General features: G+C 50.0%; 4 protein-coding genes across 10 annotated transcripts; 3 read left to right on the top strand and 1 right to left on the bottom strand.

Annotated features, from left to right (window-relative positions):
* Nucleotides 1-140: 140 nt before the first annotated feature.
* LOC108035777 (serine/threonine-protein kinase S6KL) lies at nt 141-18,377 on the top strand. Of its 4 annotated transcripts, none has more exons than XM_050884774.1 (9): nt 141-681; nt 2,149-2,252; nt 2,314-2,530; nt 2,591-2,714; nt 2,775-2,873; nt 2,946-3,104; nt 6,070-6,158; nt 17,474-17,764; nt 17,828-18,377. In XM_050884774.1, exons 1-9 carry the CDS (start codon nt 448-450, stop codon nt 17,933-17,935), a joined length of 1,425 nt encoding a protein of 474 aa, XP_050740731.1. In that variant the 5' UTR covers nt 141-447; the 3' UTR covers nt 17,936-18,377. The 4 variants fall into 4 exon arrangements, with proteins under 4 accessions (XP_050740731.1, XP_016966977.1, XP_016966978.1 ...); XM_017111488.3 differs by having other exon boundaries at nt 142-681; nt 2,143-2,252; nt 17,828-18,376; XM_017111489.3 differs by lacking the exons at nt 6,070-6,158; nt 17,828-18,377 and having other exon boundaries at nt 145-681; nt 2,143-2,252; nt 17,474-17,577.
* On the top strand, nt 3,550-5,859 carry LOC108035779 (autophagy-related protein 101). The gene has a single exon (XM_017111492.3). It carries the CDS (start codon nt 3,550-3,552, stop codon nt 4,204-4,206), a length of 657 nt encoding a protein of 218 aa, XP_016966981.1. The 3' UTR covers nt 4,207-5,859.
* On the bottom strand, nt 6,516-9,746 carry LOC108035778 (protein bangles and beads). Of its 3 annotated transcripts, none has more exons than XR_007763258.1 (3): nt 9,431-9,681; nt 6,830-8,467; nt 6,516-6,779 (listed from the first exon to the last, which is right to left on the bottom strand). XR_007763258.1 is itself a non-coding variant. In XM_017111490.3 (3 exons), the coding sequence occupies exon 3, from the start codon at nt 8,464-8,466 to the stop codon at nt 7,168-7,170; it is 1,299 nt and encodes a 432-aa protein (XP_016966979.1). In that variant the 5' UTR covers nt 8,467; nt 9,431-9,558; nt 9,688-9,746; the 3' UTR covers nt 6,516-7,167. The 3 variants fall into 3 exon arrangements, 2 of the variants coding, with proteins under 2 accessions (XP_016966979.1, XP_043949647.1); XM_017111490.3 differs by adding an exon at nt 9,688-9,746 and having other exon boundaries at nt 6,516-8,467; nt 9,431-9,558; XM_044093712.2 differs by having other exon boundaries at nt 6,516-8,467.
* A 964-nt stretch (nt 18,378-19,341) lies between the features above and the next one.
* Nucleotides 19,342-24,542, top strand: LOC108035812 (uncharacterized). Of its 2 annotated transcripts, none has more exons than XM_050884771.1 (13): nt 19,342-19,691; nt 19,755-19,804; nt 19,871-20,066; nt 20,126-21,122; nt 21,184-21,318; nt 21,384-21,595; nt 21,671-21,742; nt 21,841-22,082; nt 22,140-22,320; nt 22,379-22,621; nt 22,680-23,117; nt 23,185-23,361; nt 23,423-24,542. In XM_050884771.1, the coding sequence occupies exons 1-13, from the start codon at nt 19,656-19,658 to the stop codon at nt 23,573-23,575; spliced, it is 3,132 nt and encodes a 1,043-aa protein (XP_050740728.1). In that variant the 5' UTR covers nt 19,342-19,655; the 3' UTR covers nt 23,576-24,542. The 2 variants fall into 2 exon arrangements, with proteins under 2 accessions (XP_050740728.1, XP_016967048.1); XM_017111559.3 differs by having other exon boundaries at nt 21,805-22,082.
* The last annotated feature ends 1,440 nt before the right edge of the window (nt 24,543-25,982 follow it).

Here is a 25,982-nt window from a genome sequence, read left to right as displayed (position 1 = left end):
ACCCAGTGTGCAAGGGGTGTTATTCTCGTCCAAATTTACGCGCCGTTTTAACATTGAAACTAACGTTTAATTTTGCATGATGAAACCTTTTAGGGCTACATATTAACCCAGCCCTGGCTAAGTGTGACAGAACACTCCGTGATTTCGCCCAATACACCACCTGGCCACACTGCTACCTCCCCGCAACAACAACAACAAAGCGTAACACAGGAAAAAAGAGCAAAATAGAACCAGAGCCACCCAATATTTATATTAGAATTTCACTTTCCGGCCGCGAAGTGCGCGCTTTTACTGCGATTATTTTGCTGCTGCTCCACGCACACACACGCACACGGTGATTGCGCAATTCCAGTGGAACGAGTGTGCTGGTGTGCGGTGTGTGTGTGTAAACAACAGCGGGACGGAGACGAAACAACGGGAATTGATTTGGAACGAGTGGAGCTTTTGATGGGCAACTCGCAACCGCGGAACGCGAGCAGAAGCAGAAGGACACCGCAGTGGCCACAGGGAGCGGCGGAACCAGGCGCCACCACCGATCACCGCGAGGAGGACGAGCAGCAGGCGCAGCAGCAACAGGAGCAGGAGCAGGCCAACCTGAGGAGAGCCCAGCTCCAGGCCCAGGCCCACCAGTCCCAGCCAGATCCTCCAGGCGAGGAGGAGCCGCGCGCACCATCGCAGCAGGTAATGAGCAAGAGGCTTTGGAGTGGGTGGTGGTAAATAGGGCAGGCTGATAAGGCAGCGCACATACCTACATATGTAGATGCGTACGTCCATATCTCGGGCGGTGTTGGCCATGTTTTCCCTCGTCAGCGCAAATAAATACTGCGTCATTAATGGGCGTTGGGTTCGCATTTTCCCATTCAATTACGCCGCGGCGTTTGACCCCTGACCCCTTCGCCCACCCGCCACACCACCCCAAGTGGGGCACGTGTGTGGGCGCTCTTTTCCGCACTCTTCAAATGCCCCGAGTATTTCCGCATTCGCATACGGATTTCAGGGCCATGCCAATTGAGCCTCCCGCTGCGCAAATTCTGGCGCCCCTTATCAAATCCGCCCTCCCGCATGCCCCTTCGGCACATCTCGCTCCGAATACATCTATGAGGACCGCGGAGCCCACACGGAGATCCAGATCCAAAGATCTGCGTATACTACATGCACGTGCGTGTGTGTAGCCATACGGAATGGTGACCCTCAGCCAAGAAGCGCTGGCCACAGTCGCGGGCGAGAGTATTGTACAAGCTCCCCAAAACAAATACTTGAAATGCTAAAAAAAAGTCCCAGATGTGACTAACCATTCAATCACATTTCTTTCCCATTAACATTTGCTTATCTAATGAAACCGCGATTATTAAAAAACAGCTGTTATTTTTGCAAATTCGCAAATAGAAATCATAATTTCACGTTCCAATGTAATAAGAAAATAATTTATAAATTGGTTTTAATAAACAGCATTTCAAAATACTCTTCAATGGTATATAGCAGCTGCCTGTGCTCAAGTCATTTAGGCACTTCTGTATGTACAATGTACATATAGTAAAAACAGCTTCTAGAGAGAACATTCTCGAATTTCCCTGTATAGACATTTTAAAATCCGAGTCTTAGAACAGTTGCCGCAGGCATTTTCACATGTTTTGTTTAACAAAACAATCTACAAGTTTTTAAGGAATGGCTTGAGGTTCCGAAATTATGATATACAAAAACCGAGTACCAGACGACCACTTTTCGTGGACGCCACTGTACGGCCGTTTGCGATTCGCTCTCTCGCTCTCTTCTGCGATCCGATTCCAGCTGTTCGATCATCGGTGGCGTTATTTGTTTGCAAATATCGCAGGCCATAACGCACGTGTCGTCGCCCAGTGAACATCGCAAAACCGACCTACGCCTCCGTAGAAATTCATAGATAGATAGACGGGCTTCTGCGACTCATTAGCTAAATTTCCCGGGGAAAACGGGTCGGGTAACCATCGGAAACGACGCAGGTAAGCCGTAATAAATCGGCTGAGCCCGTTTCAGGCCGTTTGGTTGGCTTCAACACGGTCTTCGGACGGACAGGCCGCCGCGTGTTCAGTGTACATTATATACTACATCTATAGAGAGCTGAAAAAACCGAAAACATAGGTCCTAATGATCCGCCTCTTTTAGCAACAGCTCTCCACCTGGAGTCTCGGCAGCCTTAGCGGAGGACGACTCAACTGGAGCTTCTCCGGAGCCCGCAACTCATTTCGTCATCGCAACAAGGCGACGCGGAAGAGGTAGAATCGCTTGGACTTAACTTTCTGTGGCCTTTATTTATACGCCTCCGTTTCCCTGCAGCTTGACGTCGCTTCACGGCTCTCGCCGAGGCAAGACCCAGTGGCACAGGCCTCTGACCAACTCCATCTTCAACTCGCACTTCAAGGAGTCCAGCCGGAACGATCTGTACCAAATCGAGCACCTGGTGGCCAAGGGAGCATTCGGCGTGGTCTTCAAGGTGTGCTCCAAGAGCAACAACAGCGAGTGCTACGCCCTGAAGGTGCTGAAGAAATCAAAGGTTGTTCAGAGCTCGATATGGACATTCGCGGAGATTGAGTAACGCCCTACGTTTTTGCAGCTCATCCAGGACAACAGCGTGCGGCAGATCAAGGACGAGGCCGACATTCAGAAGGTTTGCGGCCACCATCCGTTTATCGTGAAGCAAATTGACCTGTGGCAGAACCGCCACAACCTCCACATTCGTAAGTCGCGCGGACGCTTTGCCAGCATTCCCAGTGTAAACTTACTATCTCCTTTTGCAGTATCGGAGTACGTACCTAACGGCGAGTTGTTCTCAAAAATAACACACTTCTCCATTGATCTGGTTCGACTGTATGTTGGCGAAATAGCACTTGCTCTGGGTGAGTTGACATGCGATAGTGCAGCCTTTGATCATATCACCAGCATCTAACGTATGATGTACGTGTTCACAGACTTTCTGCACAACGCCGGGATTATATACCGCGATGCCAAGCCGGAGAACATCTTGCTAACGCAACAGTTTCACGTAAAGCTGACCGACTTCGGCCTTAGCAAGTGGCTCAAACTGGGGGCCAACACGCGCACCATGTGTGGCACTTTCAAATACATGGGTACGATTTAATTCAACTTAAACATAACAACCACTTAAGCAAAAGATTTAGCTGTTAGGAGGCGCGCCGATCCATCGCAATCCAAATCGTTCAAAGGCATTTTCGCAAAGAAAGCCCAGCAGAAGCAACTTAAAAGCAAAGGGAACAGAGCAGTATAGGAAAATATAGCATATACAACCTGCTGTCACGCTAGGATACTACCACTTAAGTTTTTAAACTATGTACATTTGAGCAGAGCAAGGTTATTTCACTATAAAGCAACTGTAAGCTGTGAAGAGCAGTCAGCAACAAGAGAGAGCCCAGATCCCCCAAGAGGCATTACTAGCAGGCAGACTGTGAGGAAGCAAGGGAAACAACGGGGACTCAGAGTCACAATAGCGAAGAAACACTGTACATAGCCAGCACACAAATCCAATCTCAATCGCAAGGCGAAAAAGCCATCGTGATGAACGCGCGTTCGCAGGTCTTCGACCTGACCATGGAGGGTCGTCAGGTGGACGAGGCGGTGGCCACCATCTTTCATACCGTCCTCTTTCACCGCTGCCTGGGCAAGTACATGTACACGGGCGACGCCCAGTACTCCATCGGGACGGTCGGCTACACGGACGTCGATTGCAACTTCATCGACTTCACCTACGTGTGCTGCACTTCGGACAGCCTGACGCACAAGGTAAAGCGGGCCATCAACTCGTTCAGCGAAAAGCTGCGCTCCAACGAGAGCTGCGGCTCCGGCCAAATCAGCCTGGAGTTCTTTCAGAAAAAGAAGAACCGCTGGCCCTTCCCGCAGGAGTCGATCCCGTGGGAGGTGTGGACGGTCCACCTGGACCTGATCAAGCACGAGAACGAGGACGAACGGCAGCTGTGCCGCGAGAATGTCTCCGATCTCCTGACCGAAAAGGTCATATACATCACCGAGCTGATGAACCGGCACGACTACGTCCCCAAGACGCCCAGCCAGAGCGAGCTGGACCTGATCTTCGACACATCCTTCCCGGACGTGCAGCCGTACCTCTTTAAGTTCGACTACTCCACCTCTGGCTCGACTGCCCCCTCCATGGGCAACGCCATGAAGAAGATCATCAAAGAGACGCTCGCAATGTGACGGGTTGCAGGAGAAGGGTTCGAGATCCTGTCACTTTTGTGTAGAAATGCCACAATAGTGGCTGGTTATCACTACGGGGCTGTCCACACATCAAAATTAGTTGTTCGCGAGTTTATTTATTTGTATTTTCTTTTTTTTTCGACCCAGACTAGGGGTGAGTCATTTGCAAGGGTGATAAGATAAATAACAAGTAGTTAAATGTTTATGGCGTGTCCCTGCTGAACTAGAGAGTTGAATGTAGGCCTTCATTTCGATTGATCTGCCTAAGGGGCTACGCCCCATGTCTCTGTGGTTTTTATTGGCTTTTCTAAACATTTTTTTAAGATCCATTAAAACTTAGAACTTACTTAGAAACAATGTTCGATTTTTTGAAGCCGAGACATGGGCGAAACCCCTTAAAGCCGGATGGCATTATCTTAAAACTGACTAACTGACTGGATTTGTTGTGGAAGGGATAGATAGATAACCAAATCTAGCCAGTTAGGCGAACAAGTGTAATGCGACCATTAATAGCCGTTACTCGTAGAGAAAAGGGGTATATTGTGTTCGTCGGAAATCGTGCAATGGGTAGAAGGAAGCTTTTCCGGCCCTATAGGGAGTAACTGTCCGTTTGTCCGTCCGTATGAGCGCGAAGACCTTGGAAACTACTAAAGCAAATCAAAAGATTGAATTTGATTTAATATATGAATGCCTTTCCACATTCCAATTATCATATCAATCGCAATAGTTTTTGAAAAGTTATGGATTACCAAGTGAAAAAGGCCTGGCATTGTCAGTAGCACCGCCACCATTCGCTAGAGGGCGCCGCCCCTTGGTGCCGAGCCAAAAGAAAGGCCCTAAATTTTATTTAAAATGTTGCTTTAAAGTGGGTTAGCCGAGTAACTGGCTGCTGATGGTCGCTCTTGTTTTAGCTGTTATCATGGCCTGAGTTATTAAGTAGGTTCCACTAACCACCGGCAGATCCGTGAGCTTGGTATGTGCAAGTCCAGCTCTGCAGGATTTAAAAGTGTTCAAGCAAAGTTGTGCAGGCAGCGATGCTGAGGAGACAGGGTCAGGAACCGAGTTAAGAATACCAAGGAACGGGCTCTCGATCTTACCATGTGGGCTACCCTTTAGCTGACCACCACCCCGCCCAACTCCCCTTGCGCCAAGCCTGAGCTTGAGGTGCGACAAACGCCGTCTCCCTTCGGTAATCCATGCAAAACGTTCCAAAAGCCAGCTCCGAGCTCCACCAGCAAGCACATACCTGTCGGCGGATCAAGTGCATTGTGTTAATTATATATGTATCTAATCGCCAGTGTAAATAATGAAATGAGGCAAGCTGAGAAATTGTATTCGGTGTGCGCGAGCAGGAGGAGGGGAGGAGGAAAACAAAAACGAATCAGAACCCATCTAATGTTGAGATCGAGGCAAGTAGCGGTAGAGATGTATGTATAAAAGATTGTGATTGTACTTGTAGTGTTTAAACGATAGTACCAACTCCATGTACCCACGGAGATCCAATATATAGATGTGTACGTATGTAAATCAATGTTTATCTGTATGTCCAAGCTATAGAAGTAATCGATACATGTACTTTACGACTTAACTAATATTGTAATTCGAATTAAGCAGAATAAATCCTTTGAAGCACAGTTCAAAGTAGAAATGTAATTGGCCTTTTCGAGCGTTATCCAATAAACCATCGAATCACGCATATCTCGACCAGCCACCTGTCGTTCCGAGCCCCGTACTCCCAGCCCCATGAGCATCATCCGAATTCGGCCCGCCGAAGCCACCATTCAGCGGGCACTGCTCACTGCTGCCGCTTCACCATTTGTTTGCGGGTGGGTAAAACGTTCTCCCCCTCTCGTCTCGTTGCAGCCCCCGAGATTCTGTGCGGCGAACCCTACGGCCATGCGGTGGACTGGTGGGCCTTGGGCGTCATAGCCTGTCAGATGCTGACACAGAAGGTAAGCCACCATTGCACCCATTCCGCCCATTCCGGTAGTCGGTAATTCAATCGGTAATAACCGCTGAGAGCGCGAGCATGCGCCATCTCGGCGATCCAATTGGCTTTCCGACGCAACAGCAGCCCCAGCAGATCTGGGCCTGGGGAACTGGTTTGCTGTGGAGACTACTTGGTGTTGCCCGGTCGCCAGTGAAGCTCTCTAGTCCAAGCGCTGGCCGGGAGCCATGCATACACTTGGACTAGCCAGCAGAGCTGTGTAATCAAGTGTTCTCCACCCCGAGACTCGATTCTGCATTCCATTTCCATCTGCAGTCTTTAGGGCTTACCCCCGGGGTTGGTATTGGGACCAGGTTGTGTCTTAGTTTTTCGATTTTTATTTAAGAATTTTCTCAGTCTATATAAAATCATATATACTTCCTCTCATATATACGTTATAACACTATCGTTATTAAATGTAGTTTCATTATGTTAGACTCAAATAAAAAAAAGGGCTTCGTTCATAACGCATCGTAGGCGATACTCGGGTGCTGGCTTCGTTCGAGGTGGCTTGGGGGAGGACGGGGCGGCTGGTCTGGGAGAGGGGTTGCAGGGTGCAGAGTGCAGGGGTGTCGTCTTGCAATGACTAAGGTTTAATTAAAATTACATTAGTTAAATTATAATTATAAGTATTACTTTATGCCATCTTAGCGGTTTGTCCTGTTTGTCGTGGGTTGAGTTGTTATGCCTACGCGCGGGTGCTGCGACCCACTTGGTTCTATTGTCCTGGGGCGCCTCCTCGGCTCTCCCCGCGTGTTCACGGTGTCATGGTGTGTCATTCGATCTGCTCCATTTACAACTAAGGATACCACTAACTACGATCGTAATATTAAGACGCTGCCAAGGCGTAGCAGTGGTGCGATGGTCGGGGTGGTGGTGCTGGTGCTGGTGCTGGTGGCGTTGTGGTGTTGTGGAGTGGTGGAGTGGTGGTGTTGGGCAAAGGCATGGTGGTAGATGTAAAGCTCTTACTATCCCTAGTTCTCCTTCGATTCGCTGCTCTCCTCCGACTCCTTCGACTCGGAGGACTCATCGACCTTGGACTCGGACTTGTCCGACTTCTCCTCCGACGACTTTTTTGGCTCGGCCGGTGCAGCCTGGGCTTGAGCGGGCTCGACAATGGCTTCGGGGCTCTTGGCCACCGGCTCGGCAACTGGTGCTGGGGCTTCATCGATCTTCTTGGCCTCGGGCACGGCAGCGGCTGGCTCCGGGGCTCCGGCTGCTGCTGTCTCCTCCGTCTTCTTCTGCTCTGGCAAGGCCTTGGCGGCGGTCTCGGCGGCGGGCTGCTCCTTCTCCTGCTCCTTGGCGGGCTCTGTCACCTTGGTGGCGCCGGCGGGGGCCAGTGGGGCGTTGGTCTTCAGCACTGGAGCGGCCTCGGCCACGGTCTCGGTGTTCTTCTGCTGGTCAACGGGCTTGGGAGCCTCACCAGACTTGGCCTGGGCGGCTTGGGCGGCGGGAGAGGCGGCAGCAGCGGTCGACTCGATGGACTTCTTCTCCGGAGCAATCACCTGGATGTTGGTCTCCGACTTGGCGGGCTCCGGGGCGGCGGTGGGTGCGGCTTCAGCGGCCTTTGCTGGCTCCTCGGGGGCTGCAGCATCCTTGTTGGCCTCCTTCTGCTCGATTTCGTTGATCCTCTCCTGGCGGGCGGGCTGCTCGGGGGCGAGAGTCTCCTTCTCGGCGGCGGCTACGTCGGCGGGAGCCGCTGGCTCCTCGGCAGACTTGGCATCGGTCTTGGGCTCCTGGGGCTTGGCCTCGTCAACGACTTGCTTCTGCACCTCGGCATTGGCGGCTGGGGCCTCGGGGGCAAGTTCGATGGCCTTGGGAGCCTGGGGTTGTGCCTCGACGACGGGCTCGGCCTCCGTGCGGGCCGTCTTCTCCTGCTTCTTCTCGGCTTCTGCGGGCGCGGACTCCTGGGCGGGCTTGGCCTCCTCGGGCAGGGTCTTCTTCTCCGGAATGGCTGGGGCGGTCTCTACGTCCGGCGCACTCGACTTGAGCTCCACGCTGTTGATCTCCTTGGCCGGCTCGGCGGCAGGAGCGACGGCAGCGGCGGGCTCGGGGACGGCGGCCTTGGCTTCCTGGGCGTTCTTGGGCTCCGGCACCTTCTCGGCCTCCGGCTTGGGGGCAGCGGGCTCAGCGGCAGTGGGCTGCGCGGTCTTGGTCAGCAGCTCGGCCTTGGCGCCGGTTTCCGGCTGGATGGCAACCTCCTCGTCGGGCACTGGGAGCGCCCACACGCTGGCCAGGCACACGGTGGCCAGGAAAAGCAGTTGGCACTTCATACTGCGAAGGGAGGAGCAGACAGGGGACTCAATTAGCGTGATAGAACCCACAAAAGCCCGGGATACACCCGTCGGATGCCCGCTGCACAATGACCCTCGGTGGGATTTTTGTAGCCGGACTTTCTATTCCATTTGAATTCCCCAATCATCGTTTCGTCTTCCGCGGAATTGCGATTCGCCTGCTTCTTTTGTGATTCGATTAAGTGAAATTCTACCTCTGAATTAAATTGGCGGTCGCCGCAGTTCGTAGACCCGGCCGGCCGGTCCTCGCTCTGCCTGTCTAACGGCGCCTCCTTTCTCCCTGCTCCGAGTGGCCCACATCCCCGGCCCCACTCGCATGCCCATTCAGATTCAGATTCACGGCGTTTAATTATTCAAATGCGGCACTTAAGTGGCGATCACTTAAGTTTTCGGTGGCTCACCCGGCCATCTGATAACGGCTGACTTGCAAATTCGCCTCTCGGACGACCCTCTGCTCACTTCCTTATGCTAATTAATGCGGCCGTTTATGGCCATCGATAAACCCTAATTTATGGAACCAAGAGCTGGGACCTAACGGTCTGGGTTTCGGTCGATCCACGGGGTTCTTGGGCCCCCGAACAGGGCGCACTGGCCTGTGCCCGGGCCCCCATGGCGTTCTTGTGCTGCTGCCAACGAGCGCTGCTCCGGCCACCATTCGTGGGTGTTACGTAACGCCGCAGCTCTGGCCGGCCGAGAAGCCGGGCCCCCTGCCAAGATACGATCTTTATAATTTACGAGCAGCTCTCGCTGGCCAAAACTGCACTTAGGTACGCCGCCGAGACTGGGCAATCGAAACTCGTTGAGAAATGCTGGCGGTGATTTGCGAAACACAAACGGGTGGTGCACCAGCGCTCGGATGGCCCGAAGATGCAGATAAGGCAGGCTGGGCCTCGCTCTAAGGATGTCCCCCGAACACCTTGGTGCCCCGGCACCTCGCACTCACCTTCTGACTGAAGCCGCTTTCGTCGGATTAAAACTGGGTTTGCTTTGGCACTGCGTATCTCACAGATACACTTGGGGTTTCGTTATACGGTTTGGCTTTTCGGAATATTCTGGGATTCGTTTCGCGCCCTGCAACAAACACACAACGCACAAGGTTAAAAAAAATGTATTTGAAAAAAAAATCGGTTATGGGTTGCAAGGTATATGGTCTGTTCTTAATCCACTGCGCTGCTGGCCTGGCCTGCCGCGTGTTCTCACCGGTCAGTTTCAAGAAACACTTTGAGTGGCTGCCAGTGCGCCGGGGCGTTTATATACACTCGGCGGCGGATCACGAACGCCCGACGCCGACGCCGATGCCGACGGCGGCAGAGCCCCGGCGGTATGGCCATAGACAGCGTGCTAGGCACGAACGTCGCAGCCGGCGAGCGCAGTCGCAGCAGCAGCAGCAGCAGCCGCGCGGCCGGGCGGCGGGCAGAGTCTGTGGGGGATGGGCGGCGGGAGTGCGTACGTGAGCCCGCAGGATCCCGGGACATGGGACATGGGACCTGGGACATGGGTATTTTTAGTCCGCGTTCTAAGCCGGCTGCTCTGGCGGCAGGCTCCAGAACCCTTTCTCCATAAATAGACGGCAAATTGCTGGCCAGCGCTGTCTATTTTTAAAGCGAATGCAATTTGTAAGTCCTCTGCAGACTTCTGCAGACCGCAGAGCCACGGGATCTATTTTTAAATCGAACAGGCCAGGATCGCTCGCCGCTGATCGATTGCCATAAGCGTCATTAAACGCAGCACGATTTTCAAATGCAGTTGGTAGGACGATAATATCAGCAATCAGCCAGGGCCAAAGAAAAATGCTTAATTGTGGTTCGCTGCAATTGGCGGCCCGCAGGGGGTGGGCCGGCCGGGTTGGCGAGAAACCGGTCTCGGAGCCGCGGGGGGAGGGGCCAGCCTGCCTGGCTATCTGCTAGCTCCACCGCCACGCCACGGCACCGCAGCACCGCCGCTCGCCAAGAACCTCGGCAGGCGAGCCAAAGACGGACTAAGCCAGTGGCCAGCAGAGGACCAGGCCAGACCAGGCTGCATTCGATCCGGCCGAGGAACATCATTAACATAATCAAAGCAGGGGGTTTCCGATCGTTGATTATCTTAGAATGATAAATGCCCTGGGGCAGCTCCAAGCAGGCCTGCAGATTCTTTTTATAGACCACGGCGTATCCGTGGAAAGTTCCACTCCCGGCCCCAAATAGTATATTATGTATAGCACATGGTGCGGGGGCGGGGCGCTAAATTGCCCAGCCGCAGTTGTCGCTTACAAAAATCACAGCCCAGCTTTCTCGATTTTTCTTAATTGGGCAACTTAAAGATACTTACTCACTGCAAAAAATGTCATCAAACCGAGTTTTGTCGCACTGCTTTCGTCTTTCCAAAATTTTATTGGATATATAATTTTTAGTTGTTACTTCATTTAAATCGTAACAGAATATAGATTCTCTCTTGATCTTAATCATTAGCTGTTTTAGTTCTAAACATTGCACCACCAATGTCCACAAGTTTTCCCTGCACATGATACCATTTTTCTTTCTGTGCACCCATAACATCGAACGCCTTGTAGGAGATACGACTGCGTCGCCGTCTCTAAGGTCAGACAATCGTTTGGCGGAAAAGTTCTGGGAGAGCTCTTAGGCTAAACGTGCTCTGATTGGATTTGGAAAGACTCTGATTTGAGACCGGGAAGATAGTGCTAATGGTGCCAGATAGTAACGGAGATGGAAAGATAAACAGGGAAAGCCGCATAATGTGCGCTGTCGAAAATGTTTCGGCGCGACCCATCTGTTTATTTACGACCAGCTTGGGTTCGGTCTCGGGGTTTATGGCCCATGGATTATCGGACCCTCTACCTGTGTCGAGCCCATGGCTCGGGAAGATCAGCCCGAGCAGGCTACCTCGGAACTTGTAAAACCTGCGCGGAGCCGCTAGCCCAAATACCCAGAACCCGAAAACCTTTCGGCCTACCAGTCATTTGCCAATTTTGAAGGTCGATCCACAGCGCCGCACATCTCGTCACGAAAATGAGTCTCATAATCTTCAGATACCTACGTTTAGAAACATCATGCATAATTGCAATTACTAAGTTGCTCAATGATTTCCACGGATGAACGGCTGCGGGCAACAACTCTGCCCAAGTGAACTATGTGCTCAAGGAAAAAGATGACGTACTCTAGAGCTGGGGCTAAGGTGCTCATAGTCTAGGCATAACTTTGATTGATCTTAGTCGGTACATGTAGTATAGATTCTGTCAGCTTAGTCTCGCCTCAAGTATCCGTAAGTCCTAGTCCACAACCTCAACTGAAGATCCCCCACTAGCCATTTAATTGCTGATCTAAAAACAACCCGAGCTCTGCTGGAGTACAACGATGTTGGAAGAAAACCCAGCCAAAGTAGGCGATGATACTAGAATAATGGGGGTGGAGATACTAGGCCGACCTTTAAGTACACTGGTTTTTGGAGGCCAATATTAGGTATTAAAAACCTTTAATACAATATATAATAATAGTAGAGATTTAATATGTTGAAGCAAAGTCTCTACACAGATATGCAGACCTACAGGTATCTTGAAAGCTGGGTTTCCAGACACAGCTAAGTCGCGAAGAGTGCTGTCCCTGGCCCAAGCCAAGACCCCTTCCAGCGCCAAATCAAATGCACTTTTGGGCGCTGAGATGGGGGAAAATTGGCCGGGATCGAGATGGCATTGCTGGAGTCGGCCAGCGATCCAACCGCACCGACGAGGTGGGCACGCACCGAGCTGGGGGAGGAGGACGGCCTCCGCGAGCACTTGCCTGCTGGGCCAAGTGGCCACTTAATGGCTGCACTGGCCTGCTCATTTTCTTGCGACATTTTTATGCTCTTGACTTGCATAAATATTTGCGGAGCCCGCTAAGGGGAACCTCTGGACGTAGATTTTCTGCAGGCTCTGCGGAGCAGCGAGCGCAATAAATTTGTGCGCCGCGGCCACGACTTGCACCGACTCGGACTCGGACGCGGCTGGCCAGCATGGACAAAGTGGCCTTTTGGGTTTGCTTGGCGCGGCACGGGGAGTGGGACATGGGGAGTGGAGAATGGCGAATGGCCACGCTGTGCTCGCACTCCTCGCGCTGGTCTGCTATCAAGTAGTATAAAATGCACATGCGTTGCAATCAACATCAACATTGTCCTGGTCGTCAACACGCGGGCGGGGGGAGCACTAGCATAGATCGGGGCCGGGGCCGGGGCATTATCATCATCATTATCATTATCATCCTGAAAGGTAATTACACAGCACAACACGGGGCTTATTTCGAGCGGATATCGAAATCTGCACAATCCGAACTCAGGGGAGGAGCCATAGGGCCCCGTAGGACCCTTCCTAGACGTATCTTTCAGCTCTGAAAGCAGGGGAGCACCTCTTCTGCCACCTTGTTGCCCAGTGTTGCACTCTGCAAAGCAAAGATTGCTGCATGCCACGGCCTCGGCGAGGCACACACACACGCGGCCTCCTGGCTGCGAGTACTAGACCTGCGATCGGCAGCCAGGCAGGCAAGCAGCGGCCGAGCCGCCTTTGTATCTCATGGATACATAACTCTTTGTTATTGGCCTTGAATGTCCTAAGCACGGAAAAGAGGTCATTGTCGCATAATACGCCGCCTGTCCAGCCCGTCCAGCCCGTCCAGCGCTTGCCAACCGCTGGACAATGACAGTGGACAGTGGCGGCTCCCCACCCATGCCCTTAACCAGTGCCATTGCCATGCCGTTCCCCCGGGGAACTGCGAAATCTATGCGCACTTTTATCCACCTCTGCGCGACGTTCGCCTTTCCGTTTTGAAATTTGTAATTAAAGTAGACACGCATTTTAATGACTGTAATTGAAAAGGGCCCATCCCGGCATGGTCAGGCGGCAGTCGGGTTCTGGGGGCGATCAAAGGGCCTCTGCCCGGCGCGTCATCCGCTGGAATAGATGCACATGTGCCTGCCCATGTGCATGCGTTTGAGATGCATTTAAATAAATAACTTGGAGCACATTGATGGGCCTTCGATGGACTTGGGCAGCTTATTACGCCACGCCACCTCACGCCGCATCTTGGCCGGGTCCCAGAGCACTTCCTGGCGCGTTTGCTGGGGGCTTCGGTGGCCTCCCCTCGGCGGCAGCTGGGCACTCGCAAAACCGCAACGGTCATCCGAAATGAAATCTTGCAGATTGTTTTCGGTTTTTGCTGCTGCGCACTTTGTTTTGTCAATCCGTTCTCGCCGGTGTTTTTCTTCTTTTCGGCTGACTGTGCAATAAGCGATGTACAGTCGATTAAGACAATTATCTCTGGACATTAATTCTAGGAAATATAAAAATAATAATCACTACCAAGTTTTTGCCCGCACTAAACATTGTCGCGACGATAATTGGCCAACCGAGCGGCAGCCGGAGGAGGCAGGCGGTTGATGACCTATGCCAGTTCAAACGAAAGATGGATTCCAGCAGCCCATGACTGGGCCAGGGCCGGCGGATGATTGTGATCTAGTTAGCCAAATCAGACGCAGAAATCGTATCGCAACCGCTTGCCTACACGGAGAGAAAGAACTCTGGCTGGGACCGTGTTTATGGGCCATTCTCTGCTGGGGCTGGCAAAGGCCTAAAGTTGAAGCCCTTGATCAGGACCACATTTGGTGCTAGGGCAGACCTTGTCCATTGTTCGTTTTTAAGGTATATGAAACAATCAAAGCCCTACTGGATTGCCAGCTCAACTTTCGTTAGTAGTTAATATTATAGTGTTTTTTATAATAATTATAGGTTGGTTAAAAAATATTAGGCATTTTTTAAACAACATTTTGTGACTCTGACTGTATGTCGCACGTGACAGTTTTTCCATCTTGTTAGATGGTTTTTCTTCAACCTCAATGCCAAATGAATAGTTCTACACCAACTTAAAATATAAAAAATACCACAAAACCAATTTTTGTCCGTACTGGTAGATATTGTCTTGAAAAAGTATCCAGGGAAGTGCAACTTGCTTAGCTTAGCTGGGGATTAGAAACAATTATCAATGCAAAGTCATAAAGAAATAGATTTTAATCAGGGTCAAGGTTTTCGGTTTTATCATGAGAATATCAAACATCACTCATAGCAATGTAATTGAGAGATCCATCAGCTAAAGTCGAACTGGTACCCATCAGAGAGGATTTTCCACATCAAAATGGATTCGGAATAGTTATATATTTCGATCGTAGTGTAGTTCCGATGGAGCGACAGCGGGCAGCTCACGTGCCGGCAATTACAATTACCATGCGTCACATTGCCGGCGATAAAGCAGATATAATGCGGACAGAGATTGTCAGCGTCTGCGGGAACCAGAGCAGAATCAGTGGAGCGCTCGTCCCATCTCATTTCGCAACTTGTTTTCGAATCAACGAACCAGGAAGGTGGCATGGTCAGTCCCTGTGCCGCCCGCCACCCTGCCACCGGCCACCGGCCACCGGCCACCTGCCTCCGACGGTCGCTGCCGCTCGTCTCGCCCGTCTGTGATTTAATTTAATTTTTCTAAGCACAACCCAAACTGTTTCACTTTGTCAACTTTTCGTTGTTTGTCAGTTGGCGGCCGCAGCCGCATTGATTAAGCTTAATTTGCCGCTCCAAATGCAGGTCAAACCTTTCGAAATCTCTCGGCATTAGGCCAGCGCTCAATGCATCCTAACCCAGTGGTTTCTCCGTGGCTTTTCGACTTGCCATAGCCCCGGGCAGGCAGTCACCTTGATCTGGCAATGGATCTGGATTCGCTGACATTTCCCAAACGCCACCTGCTGCCGCCTTCCGACGTGAAAGTGATAGTGCCCCCTCATAAATGCCACTCTCCTCCGACGCCGGCATTTTTGGGTCATGCCCGGGAGGCACCCACTTCCCCGGACGCAGTCCGAGTTAAGTTCAAGTGCGTGCCTGGCTTGGACTCGAACCCGGCCCATCCTCCATCCTCCATCGCCGCCACCGTCCCATCCCACATGCATCCACGTACTACGTGTCCGTACGAGTATTCAAGTGCAGCCGCTGTAATTAGCAGCTAGTCAGTGTCAGTAAGTGGCTCTTACATGACAATTGCGTTTGTCAAATTAGATTTGCATGAAATTTGCTTTTCTATTCAATGCGGAGTTAATGTAGATTCTGCTGGTGCCAGATGGGTTGATCGAAGTGGGTGTTACCCTGCATTCTCATAAAACCAAAGCTATTCAAATGCGCTATGAACTAAGCGAATTGTTGTATTGATAAAATGCGGACAGTACGGACAATACGGACAATACCTTTAGTTAAGTAACTTTAAAAAAAGGTTAGCAACTATTAAAACTAGTGGGGTGTATCTTATAGTGACTTTGCTTATTATTTCATATTAAAACTACCACGAAATGGGAGGCTGTGTGAATGCATTTTTCTTTGGGAGAGTAACTATTTCGTCGGAAAAAGTTGAACTCAAATTTCATTTGTGTGGTCTCCTTTGCGTAGAAAATCTTCAGCGATTTTGTACCACCCCTGTAGCATTCCCCTGATGGGTACTCGCCCGTCGACTCCCTGAAGAACGCCCCCACTTTCCCATGTTTCCCCATGCATGCATCTGCGACCGCAGATCTGGAACGTACTCGGCAAGTGAGAGTGCGAGTATTACAGCACTCTCCATGGCGACAAGCACAATAAGTCCAGCCTCAGCGACGTCAACTCAACGAAAATTGTCTATTTCTATTTTAAAAGTAGTCGCCCGCTAATTGAATCCAATTTGCATGCATTAGCGTGGAGCCGAGCTGAGCTAGTTGAGCGGACCCGATCTAAGACATGGGCCTGCGACTAATCCGAGTTGGGCACACAGACCTCCACCTCCATGTATCTTCTCGTGATCACCATAATTACGGCTTGAAACAGAGCTATAGAAGTGGTTTCCTAGCTCTCGAGGGGCGCCAATTCTAAGAGACTATTCTCAAGTCCTTCCAGAATATTCTCCAGTTCTTCTGCTTATGATAGAACATATTTTGTTGTCAGCAGAACAAAGTACTTATTAGGTTGCGAAATGTAGAACATTCCTTGATTTAGCCTCATGCATGATACTGTACTGTTGATTTTTGGGGACCTATTGACCTAGAGTACTATTATAATTTAGGGATTTCGAATCTGTATCGGCCTGTTGGGGATTTTAATGCTATGTATATACCATTCTAAGTTTGTGGGCTTATTCTGTACTAAAGTGCATAAAAGTTTCAACTTCCAATACCCATTAAAGCAGTCTGTCTACATTTTACCTTAAGAAGATTGGAGATGCCTTATTTTCTATTCTGATAATTCACATTCATTGCTCTCTGTGCATTAAGTTAGGACAATCACATTTTGTTACTATACATATGAATGCAATATATAAATTGTTAACTTAATGCTCATCTTAGCGGGTAAAGTGTAGAACTAAAGCAACAGAAGTTGCCCTTCTATGACTATTTTTGTTGGGTGAAGCAAGGTATTTTTCACCATTATGTCACCAATAACAATGGATCTGCAAGGGGATAATGGGTGTCGTTTGCAGTTTCTGTTTACCCCACTTTAGTGAGTTCCATGGCACAGAACTGGAGACATGTGGTTGGCTCCGTCAATAAGCTGACGTTTGTGATTTGCGTATTTGCGTGTTCATGCGTTGGTTCCGAATTGTTTGGTTATTTGGATACGATTCAGGGCGCCACCATTAGCATTGTTCGGCGATCGTGCTGTCACCGGACGCTAATTATTGTTTTTTGGCATAGCTGACGGGCGGAAAAGCAAACAGAGGTTACTCATCGCTCGCTAACAGGTCTGCTCCAGTGAGTTCTTGGAGGCACGGGGGATATGAGAAGTTCAACATCCACAGGTATTCGATTCTCGGGTTCTTATTGCTACATACTTCCATATCTTCTATCTTTGAGTACGATTGCAAGAGGGTTCGGGTCCTGGCTACTTTACAGAATCGCATAAAAGTATCTTACGCCGATTTTCAATATCTCTGATTGGAAAACTGATTCACAGTCGCCAAACATTAAGCGTCACCTGCTGCGACGCCGCCGGGAAAGTGTGGGGCCGGAGGACGGCCTGTCCAACGCCCCCTCCATCGCCCAGATCAATGGTTGTCTGCAGGACAGTGACGGGGACGGCGAGGACTTCCTGCCGGTGGAGCTGCAAGACCTCTCCCACGAGGGCAGGGATGTGCTCCGCAAGCTGCTCACCATCGAGCCACGTCAGCGAATCCGCAGCGTGATGGCGCTCCAGAGGATTGCCCTGTACAAGGGCTATAACCTGAGCTCCAAGCAGCTTCTGAGCGTATGTTTCGGCCTATGGACCCACCTTGCCGGGCATCCCCTAAGTTTTTTCAATTACTTGCAGCTCTCTCCGCGAGACATCATAGCAAGGGATGGCATCCGGATCTACGAGGACAGACAGTTCGACCAGGAAACCAGCCAGTGTGCCATCAATGCCTTTCTGGACTTCTAGCGCCTGCTTCGAGAGAGTCATCCACACAAGGTCGCGATATCCAGCCCTATTTCGGTATTATTGAAATTGTATCTTTCCATTATACTCTCGACTCGATTAGCTAATGCCTTTTTTGAAAGTATAGTTCATGCTGTCTATTTCCTAAGAGAGAACAAACAATTCCATAATTGTTAAAGTAATTGTAGCATAAATTTATATATTTTGTTGTGTGAATTTTACAACCTGAAATCGTAATATATCCAAGGGTAACAGTGATAAAACTTAAAACAAAAAAAAGTAAATACAATTTATAAACTTATTTTTTTATTTTGTGCCAACACTGTTGATTTTGCATTATATTTTCGAGCTCGAGAAGTAATTTTACAGACTGGTTACCGTTGTGATGTCCAGCATGCCAAAATTTTCAATTGTATGAGCCTTGGAATAATAAAGAAGATTAAAACCATTTAAAATAATTTTCTGGGAAAATTTGTTGGACCATATCATAAATATGATACTAAGTATATCCAAGCTCTCTGTACACTCAGGGAAAAAGACAGTGCTAAAAACAAGTTAAAACAGGAACAGTATCATGCTTAAGAACGTTCGCGTCTAAAACCTTCTCAAATTGAGCATATTTTGGAATTTTAATGCCTGGCAACTCTAATAATTCCCAACAGTTTATTCTGAAAGTATTTGGTATAAAATACTTATAAAGTCGTAAGTAAACTTCAAATATATTTATTTCTCTTTCTATCATATAGTTTAAAAACATAATAATTGAATATTGATTTAAGAATTGTCCGTCCTTAAATCATGCCTACAAGTTTCTTACTTTATTATTAAATCGTTATTGTTTTTAGTCCAATTATGACTAGATTTAAGAATTATTTATACTTGATTGAAGACCGAAAAGTATATAAACCTAGTATTTTCGGTCTTGAAAATGCCTTCTTGAAAGCAGTATTTTGTTCTCATGCTCTGCATTTTTCATGCTTGGCGAAGTTTTGAATCCGAAAATGCTTGATTCAAGCACTAAATACTGGATTTTTTCTCAGTGCAGGACTTCTAAAGAGTCTATCAAATTGTTCTATCAAGTGCCTGTGAAAATCAATTACGTCAATAGAAAGTCAAATGCGTATCCTGTGCAACGTCATAGGGTGCGTGCGTCGTGCCTGTCCAAAATTCCATGGAAGAGTAAATAAAAAGCTCGCCAGCGAGCGTGGCACCCACGTTCCTCATCCTTTCCCGGGCTTTCCCGAAGCTCCTTCGCGGAAGCTTCGTCAGCTGCTGCAAAGCTCAGGGGCCAGCGGACTCAGGGATGTGCGAGCGAACAGCCGGGAGCAGCGAGAGCGGCAGAGATTCGCAGCGAGGACTCGGACTCGCTGGAATCCTCGCAGAGCGCAGAGCGGCGGAGGAGCGGAGGAAGCAGCAACAGCGGCAGCGCAGTTACAGCTACTGGCAACAACAAATACATACAGATGCACACTCGCACATCGAAATCCGTATCCAGAAGAGGTCCTTTCTAGAGTCGGGAAAAGGAAAAAGCGGATTGCCCGGAGCATCGAGAAACGGAGCATGGACTCTGGTCACTGCTGACTGCCCACTGACGCGCAGTAGCCAGGAACACTGCACCGTCGGCCCATAGGGGAACCACCACACACTCACTCAGCCGCACTCGGCCAGGATACATGGCTCTGCTCGGGATTAGGCAACGCCAGCCAGGACACTAAAAACCGACATGGCACTGGTGCACACTTTCCTGGGCACCTGGGAGGTGAGTACGGCCCACCTCCTGCACCGGATGTGCATCTAACAGATATACACTCGAACATCCTAGATTGTGTGCTGCACCTTCGAGGGGAAGCGGGAGCTCTCCGGCCTGGAGGGGTAAGTCGTCCTCCTGGAACATGTAACACCAACACCTGATCCCTTCCCTCCCCCACCCGCGTTTAGCATCAAGTTCCGCTTGGACGACACCAGCGACATTACCTGGTACAATGACCTGGTCAGTCCGCTGCCCGAGGGCAAGGACTGCGGCACCTTCTGCGAGTCGGCCAGCGTGCTCTTCAGCTGCGAGACCTTCGACGTCCACGAGATCAACCCGCGACTCGTCTTCGGAGCCTTCGCCGGCCACAGCATTGAGTTCAGCGTGAGTAGTAACAACTCCGTTCAGATCTCCTCCAGGACTCTAAGCTCCTCGCCCCACAGACCAACACCTTGACGCCGACCGACACCCTGGTGCTCAGCTGCGAGAACTGGTATGCCGTCGAGTGCAAGCGGCTGCAGGACGGCCAGGCCGCTGGCCAGGAGAAGCAGCTGAGCTTCGGTGAGGCCCTGCAGGAGTCCTACTTCAGCGACGTGGTGGTGAAGAGCTCCGGCGGCCAGGAGTACGCCCTGCACGCCTCCATACTGCGGCTCAACGGCTTCGATTGCAGCATGTGTGTGAACAGTGCCCCGTCTTCGGCCTCCGCTCGTCCGGCCAGGACCTGCCACAGCGGCCCCAACACGCCGAACCCCATCAGGATTTCCGTGGCGCCGGCCAATGACGACGGGCATGACAAGTCCCTGCCACGCCTGAACCTGTCGCCCATCTACCTGCAGCCGCCCTGTGACTTCCAGACCATGCCGTCGTCCGGCCTGGGCGCCCAGCGGGTGCATCAGTTCAGCAGCAGCTTTAACTGCCTCAGCAATGGCAATGCCGGGGACGCGGCGTCCGTGGTCAGGACCACGGGTCTGCTGAGCCTCGAGTGCGGCGGCGGCGGTGGTGGCATGTACCGTCTGCCGCCCACCTCGCACTCGGACTCGCACCTGGAAACGTCCCAGTCGCACTGCAAGAACATCTTCAACTTCTGCCAGGACCTGATGCTGCAGCCCACGCCCACGCCCCTGCCTCCAACCGCCGGGTTGGCCATCTGCAGCATCCGCAGGCCACCGCTGTCGCCCTACCGGGCACGCAGTCCCTCGCCGTTTCCCAGCTCCATGGACACGCCGCCGTCGTCGCCGCTGACTCCCGTGGGCGTTCTCTGCAACCTGCCCACCTTCCTGCTCGGCCCCATCCTCCACTGGCTGTACACGGAGTCGCTGCTCCCGGATCTGGACGAGGATGTCTGCGAGAAGCTGATAAGCTTCGCGGAGTCGCAGCCGTCGCTCACCAAGCTGGTGGAGCCGACGCGCAAGTACCTGCGGCTGATACGGCTCAAGAAATGTATGCTTTGCAGGGTATCCCCGTGTGTATCCTACTTACCCCACTGGCACTCTGCTTTCAGTCGTGGTCAACGTTACTATGGACCTGCACGGCATCCTCAACCGGGTCATCCAGTGCATCAACCCCGGGAACATCACCCGCGATCCGGCGCAACTCTATGCGACGTTTCAGGACGCCCTGCGCGAATGTGCCATAGGTGAGTCATCGGTTTCGGATGCCGTGTGTCTAGAGAATCTAACTGCACAGAGCACACCCCTGCAGGTTGCGCCAAAGTGCTTCAATTCTGCAACATTTTCATCACCGATGCCACGCACATGACGCGCTACCAGAAGAACGAGATTGTCAAGTATATCCGCACCCGCATCCCAATCTTCATGTCGCAGATTCAACAGCTGCTGCAGAACGTACTAGGCGTCTTCGTGGGCCTGAGCGTCGACGAGAAGGCCGAGCTGGTGAACTATCTTGTACCTGAAGTAAGTGAAGAGCAGTAGCACTGGCTACCACTATAGAGAAATTGCTAACGTCCGATCCATCTCTCCACCCGACAGATCGAATCAATCTTATTTGTACTGACCGCTGTGATAGAGGAAATCAAAAACTCATTGGAAATCATGTGTAAGGTGAGTGGAACTGCACTTCTCTGAGGATGTAGCACGGACTACAGTGTATCTCGCACTTGCAGGACCTAAAGTGCTCCCACTTGGATCTCCCACTACAGCAGCAGCAGGCAGACGATGCTATTGTCATGCAATTGCAGATTGCGGACGGGGGCGAGCCCTCGCCACGTCCCCGTCGCGGTGCTCCCGTGGGCCTGACGCTCTACGACAACCTCACGGACAAGCAGCGCCTGAGCTCCGCGGAGAACGACCTCAAGTTCGTGCTCTACATGTACGAGGTGCGGAAGATGCGCGACATTTACGGCCGGATTGTGGCGGCCCTTGAGATAATCAAGGACAAGAAGTGAGTGCATGTAGTGTTGGGTAGCTCTTTGGCCTCTGATCACCTCCTTGCTTGCAGGAGCACCTTCTGCGAAATGGATTTTCTGAGCAAGAGCAGCACCATCAACCAGAACCTCGAGCAGCTGATCATGGACATCCCCGCTTATATCTTCATAGTGGAGAACCTGTCGGATCGCCTGGACGACAAGTTGGGTTGGAAGGAGTTCAAGTTCTGCTTCAAGCTGGCCACCAGCCAGATAGTAAGCGCTGGAAGACCCACCCCGTGTCCTCCACTACATCGCTTTTCATCGTTTTCAGAACGGCGTCATTGCCAAGCTACTGGATCACAAGGATGCCCTGCGAGACGCCATCAGTCAGATCTGCCTGCTGGTGCGCAAGCAGGAGTTCACGCAGTCCGTGATCGAGCTGGGGCTACTGGACAGCAGCAGTCGCTTGGCTAGCAAAATGGCTGATCATGAAAACAACCTGAACCAGGGGCTGAGCGACAAGGAACCGATCTACCTGGATCGCAAACAATACTATGATTACAATAGCATTAAGGTGAGAAACTCTTGCGTCTGGAAAACCCCTCCGACTAATGTTCGTTTGCACCCAAAAGTTGAACCTCATTCGACACCTCTGCGAGCCACCCATTGCCGCCAGCAGCAACCTCTCGAAGAACGCCCTGCGCCTGCTGCACTCCACCCAGCTGGCCGACATGGAGTTCGAGGTGCACACCTATGCGACGACCCCAAGTGCGGGCAGGGCGGAGGCTGGATCCGAAGCTGCCGAGCCTGCGACGAAGGCCCTCCAGGTGCACAGCTTCAAGGCGCACCGGGTGATCGTGGCGGCTCGCTGTGAGTGGTTCAAGAAGGCCCTGATGTCGGGCATGCAGGAGTCCATCAATCGGAAGGTCATCATCACGGACACCTCCCCCGTGATATTCCGGCGCCTGCTGTTGTACCTCTACGGAGCGCCCATCGACCGTACAGTTGGCGCCGAGCAGGTGTGCGAACTGATGCTCCTGGCGGACCGGTATTCCATAGATGATCTCAAGGTGAGTTTCCTCAGGGTTTGCCTCAGGGGGTTTCCTAAGGCAAGCTTTCATTTTGTATACCCCACAGGAACTGTGCGAAAACACCCTGTACTCTTTAATCGACGAGGACTCCGTGGTCTGCCTCCTGGGAATTGCGGATCGCTACATGGCCACCGCCTTGAAGTCGAAATGCCTTTCCTTTATTTCGCAGCATTCGCAACTGACCAAGTGCGAGATATTCAAGGAATTGCCGCAGACACTTCAGGTGAGCGCTTCGGAGCACCCCTGCTTATCGAGCACATCTGACTGATCTCCTACCCTTTCAGCTAGAGGTTATGGATTTGATACACTGGTTTGGACGGGTGTCGGAGCCGTGGAACGACCGCGGGTTCAAGCCGCGCAGCAGCTCGCGGCACAGCCTGAAGAGTCCTTCGAAGCCGCGCTCTCGGTCCCGCAAGTCCTCGCCCTCCTACATGTGACGCCGACAAAGCGCCATCGAACACACGAATGCCAACTTCTTGTGATAATTTTAGAAGACTTCGCAATCCAGACGGATAACATAGTCAGTAAGGAAGGGAGAGCATGCCGCATGGGGACGACGACTGCCATGGGCTCAGACTTTACAGGGTGAGAAGGTGGTTAAAATCGGCTACAGGAATGATCGGGACTCTGACTCTCGTCGGAGCAGCGGGACTAGCCCCTAATATCAAGCCAAAGATCAAAAGGCAAACATGACCTGATTTTAATGAGTTTTACCTAGTTTACTTGTAGGAACATAGATAGGAATTCGGCGTATAACTTACATTCGCACTTCTCTTTAAACGACTTATTTTTGTACAAGTGCTGTTTCCCCAAGGGTGCTCCATTGGGCCAGGATGACTGGAACACCCGGGTAGAGCACTGTCCGATAACAATAATTGAAACAGCGAAGGATCTAGTTGACTTCGGACAAGGACACATACGTTTTGTAAATACACAAACGACTAATATAGAGAGCATTTTCGAAACCACTCCCTTAGTTCGACGTATTTGTTTTGTGGTCCACTCGTAAGGTAGGTTAGATGTATCTTCTTTTCTGTCGGGTAGCTAGAACTTAGTCCTTTAGGCCAAGGTGCATAAATGTTTTTTATTTGGCAAGCGGAAAATTGACAAGGGGCATAACACAAACGTTTTCGGTCCACCGGAAATCTAGTGCTACACTATTGTAAACTGACTAGTGTATTTTGACGTATAGACACATATTACATTTAACATTAGACTATTATCCGCGAGACGAGTCCGCACATAGTATTATGGTAAGAGGTAGAGAGCGGAGTTTAATTTACGAGCGCAGCGTGTTTTTTAATTCGATTTGAAAGCGTATCAATTTAACAAAATATATGTACAAATATTATGTGTAAATTATATAATTGTACTTATTCAATACATTTCTTGTTGTCTTTTTAAAACAAATCACAAACGAACTCTTTTTATTGGATGCCGGTTATAAAACGCAGGTATGTAAGTATCGGAAGTAACAACTAAGTTGCTTGAGAAGTCTTTGCTTCGCTGGACAGATTTTAGCCTTATGGGCGTTACAGTCGGCGTGGTTGGGTAACAAATTTGAGCTGCAAAGGAATTCCTACATTCCTTGTCTCACTTTCTAGATTTTTAAGTTTTTGAAACGGACAAACAAACGTGGCTCGATCGACTCGGCTAGAGACCCTGGTCCAGAATATTTGTACGTATGTACTTTATAAGGCCGGCAACGATTCCATCAATCTTTTACTTACTTTAGAACGAAGACTTTGTGGAGGGGCTCTGTGGGAAAGGCACCAGTTCTATGACATATGCATATGAATTCCTGCTAAAATATGCGTGAAATTACACACCAATAATTTTACCGCTTTTAAATAACAAGATCTAGTTTGTCTTTATTATGAAAATTTCAGTTAGTGCGTATGCAATAAATTCAAGAAAGCAGCTCAAAATAGATACTAACGCTGCAGATATCCTTTGTGAGGTTTCAGAACAAAGGTTTTATTGCATACTTTTTAAAAACAACATTAGTTTTGACTTCCAAAGGCATATCCAGAATGAAAGTTGAGGATAACTAGCGGTTTGTGGGATTTTATAATATATATATTATTATATATTATTAATATTATTTATTATCAATTTATAAACGATTTCGCCATAGTTTTCGGCAATCGCGAGCAGTTGGTGACAGCCTTAAAAGTATGCTACACTTTCCTTTATATTTTTTACGTCGTGCTCGCACGAGAGCTACGAAGTTTGCAGCATAACTTCGAGGGCAAAGCTTAAAAATTAGATTCATCGAAATAAAATGAAAGAGATTTAATTATTTTTATGTAAAGTAGTTACATAGATTGCAATATACAACATTTTGGAAGAGTCGATTATTCAAAAATGATTACTCAGCAACCACCGAAAGCAGGCAGTTTTATATCGTATAGTGGTTGGGAATAATCATACAGATTCTTGGGGTTCTAAAGCGGTGCCAGTTAAATAATTTCTGAAAACATCGTTTCAGCTTAAATTTAAATTGATTTTACTGGTGTGCTGAGTAGTAGTAAAAATTAATATTTTCAGTAGTAGTATTCAATATAAAAGCTCTGGAATTTTATTTCAGTTGAAATTTGAAACAGAGTAATGGGTATCTAATAGTCGAGGCACTAGACCATAGCGTTTCTTCCCGTCGTTAAGTTTGCTGAAAAGTAAAGTCTTTTAAGAAACCTACGAACTACTTTTTCGGCCGAAGAAATTGCGGAATTTTTGGCCAAATCTAGAACTCCCTGTCCTTCTGAGCACTTTTGAAAAAAGCCATTAATCAAGTAACGAGTAGGACATTTATAGAACACATTATCAGCATTTCTTATTGTCATA

The sequence above is a fragment of the Drosophila biarmipes genome, chromosome X (genome assembly GCF_025231255.1).
Source record: "Drosophila biarmipes strain raj3 chromosome X, RU_DBia_V1.1, whole genome shotgun sequence".
Taxonomy (NCBI): domain Eukaryota; kingdom Metazoa; phylum Arthropoda; class Insecta; order Diptera; family Drosophilidae; genus Drosophila; species Drosophila biarmipes.
The sequence above is the reverse complement of the archived record's forward strand: the minus strand, read 5'-3'. Positions and strand labels throughout refer to the sequence as shown.

Coding starts and splice junctions, on each gene's coding strand:
- LOC108035779 (XM_017111492.3), top strand. CDS start 3,550: ATGAACGCGCGTTCGCAGGTCTTCGACCTGACCATGGAGGGTCGTCAG.
- LOC108035778 (XM_017111490.3), bottom strand. CDS start 8,466: ATGAAGTGCCAACTGCTTTTCCTGGCCACCGTGTGCCTGGCCAGCGTG.
- LOC108035812 (XM_017111559.3), top strand. CDS start 19,656: ATGGCACTGGTGCACACTTTCCTGGGCACCTGGGAG. Junction 22,083..22,139: donor GAGATAATCAAGGACAAGAA/GTGAGTGCATGT, acceptor CCTTGCTTGCAG/GAGCACCTTCTGCGAAATGG. Junction 22,622..22,679: donor ATGATTACAATAGCATTAAG/GTGAGAAACTCT, acceptor TGCACCCAAAAG/TTGAACCTCATTCGACACCT.
- LOC108035777 (XM_017111488.3), top strand. CDS start 448: ATGGGCAACTCGCAACCGCGGAACGCGAGCAGAAGCAGAAGGACACCG. Junction 2,715..2,774: donor CCGCCACAACCTCCACATTC/GTAAGTCGCGCG, acceptor CTCCTTTTGCAG/TATCGGAGTACGTACCTAAC. Junction 6,159..17,473: donor GTCAGATGCTGACACAGAAG/GTAAGCCACCAT, acceptor ACTGATTCACAG/TCGCCAAACATTAAGCGTCA.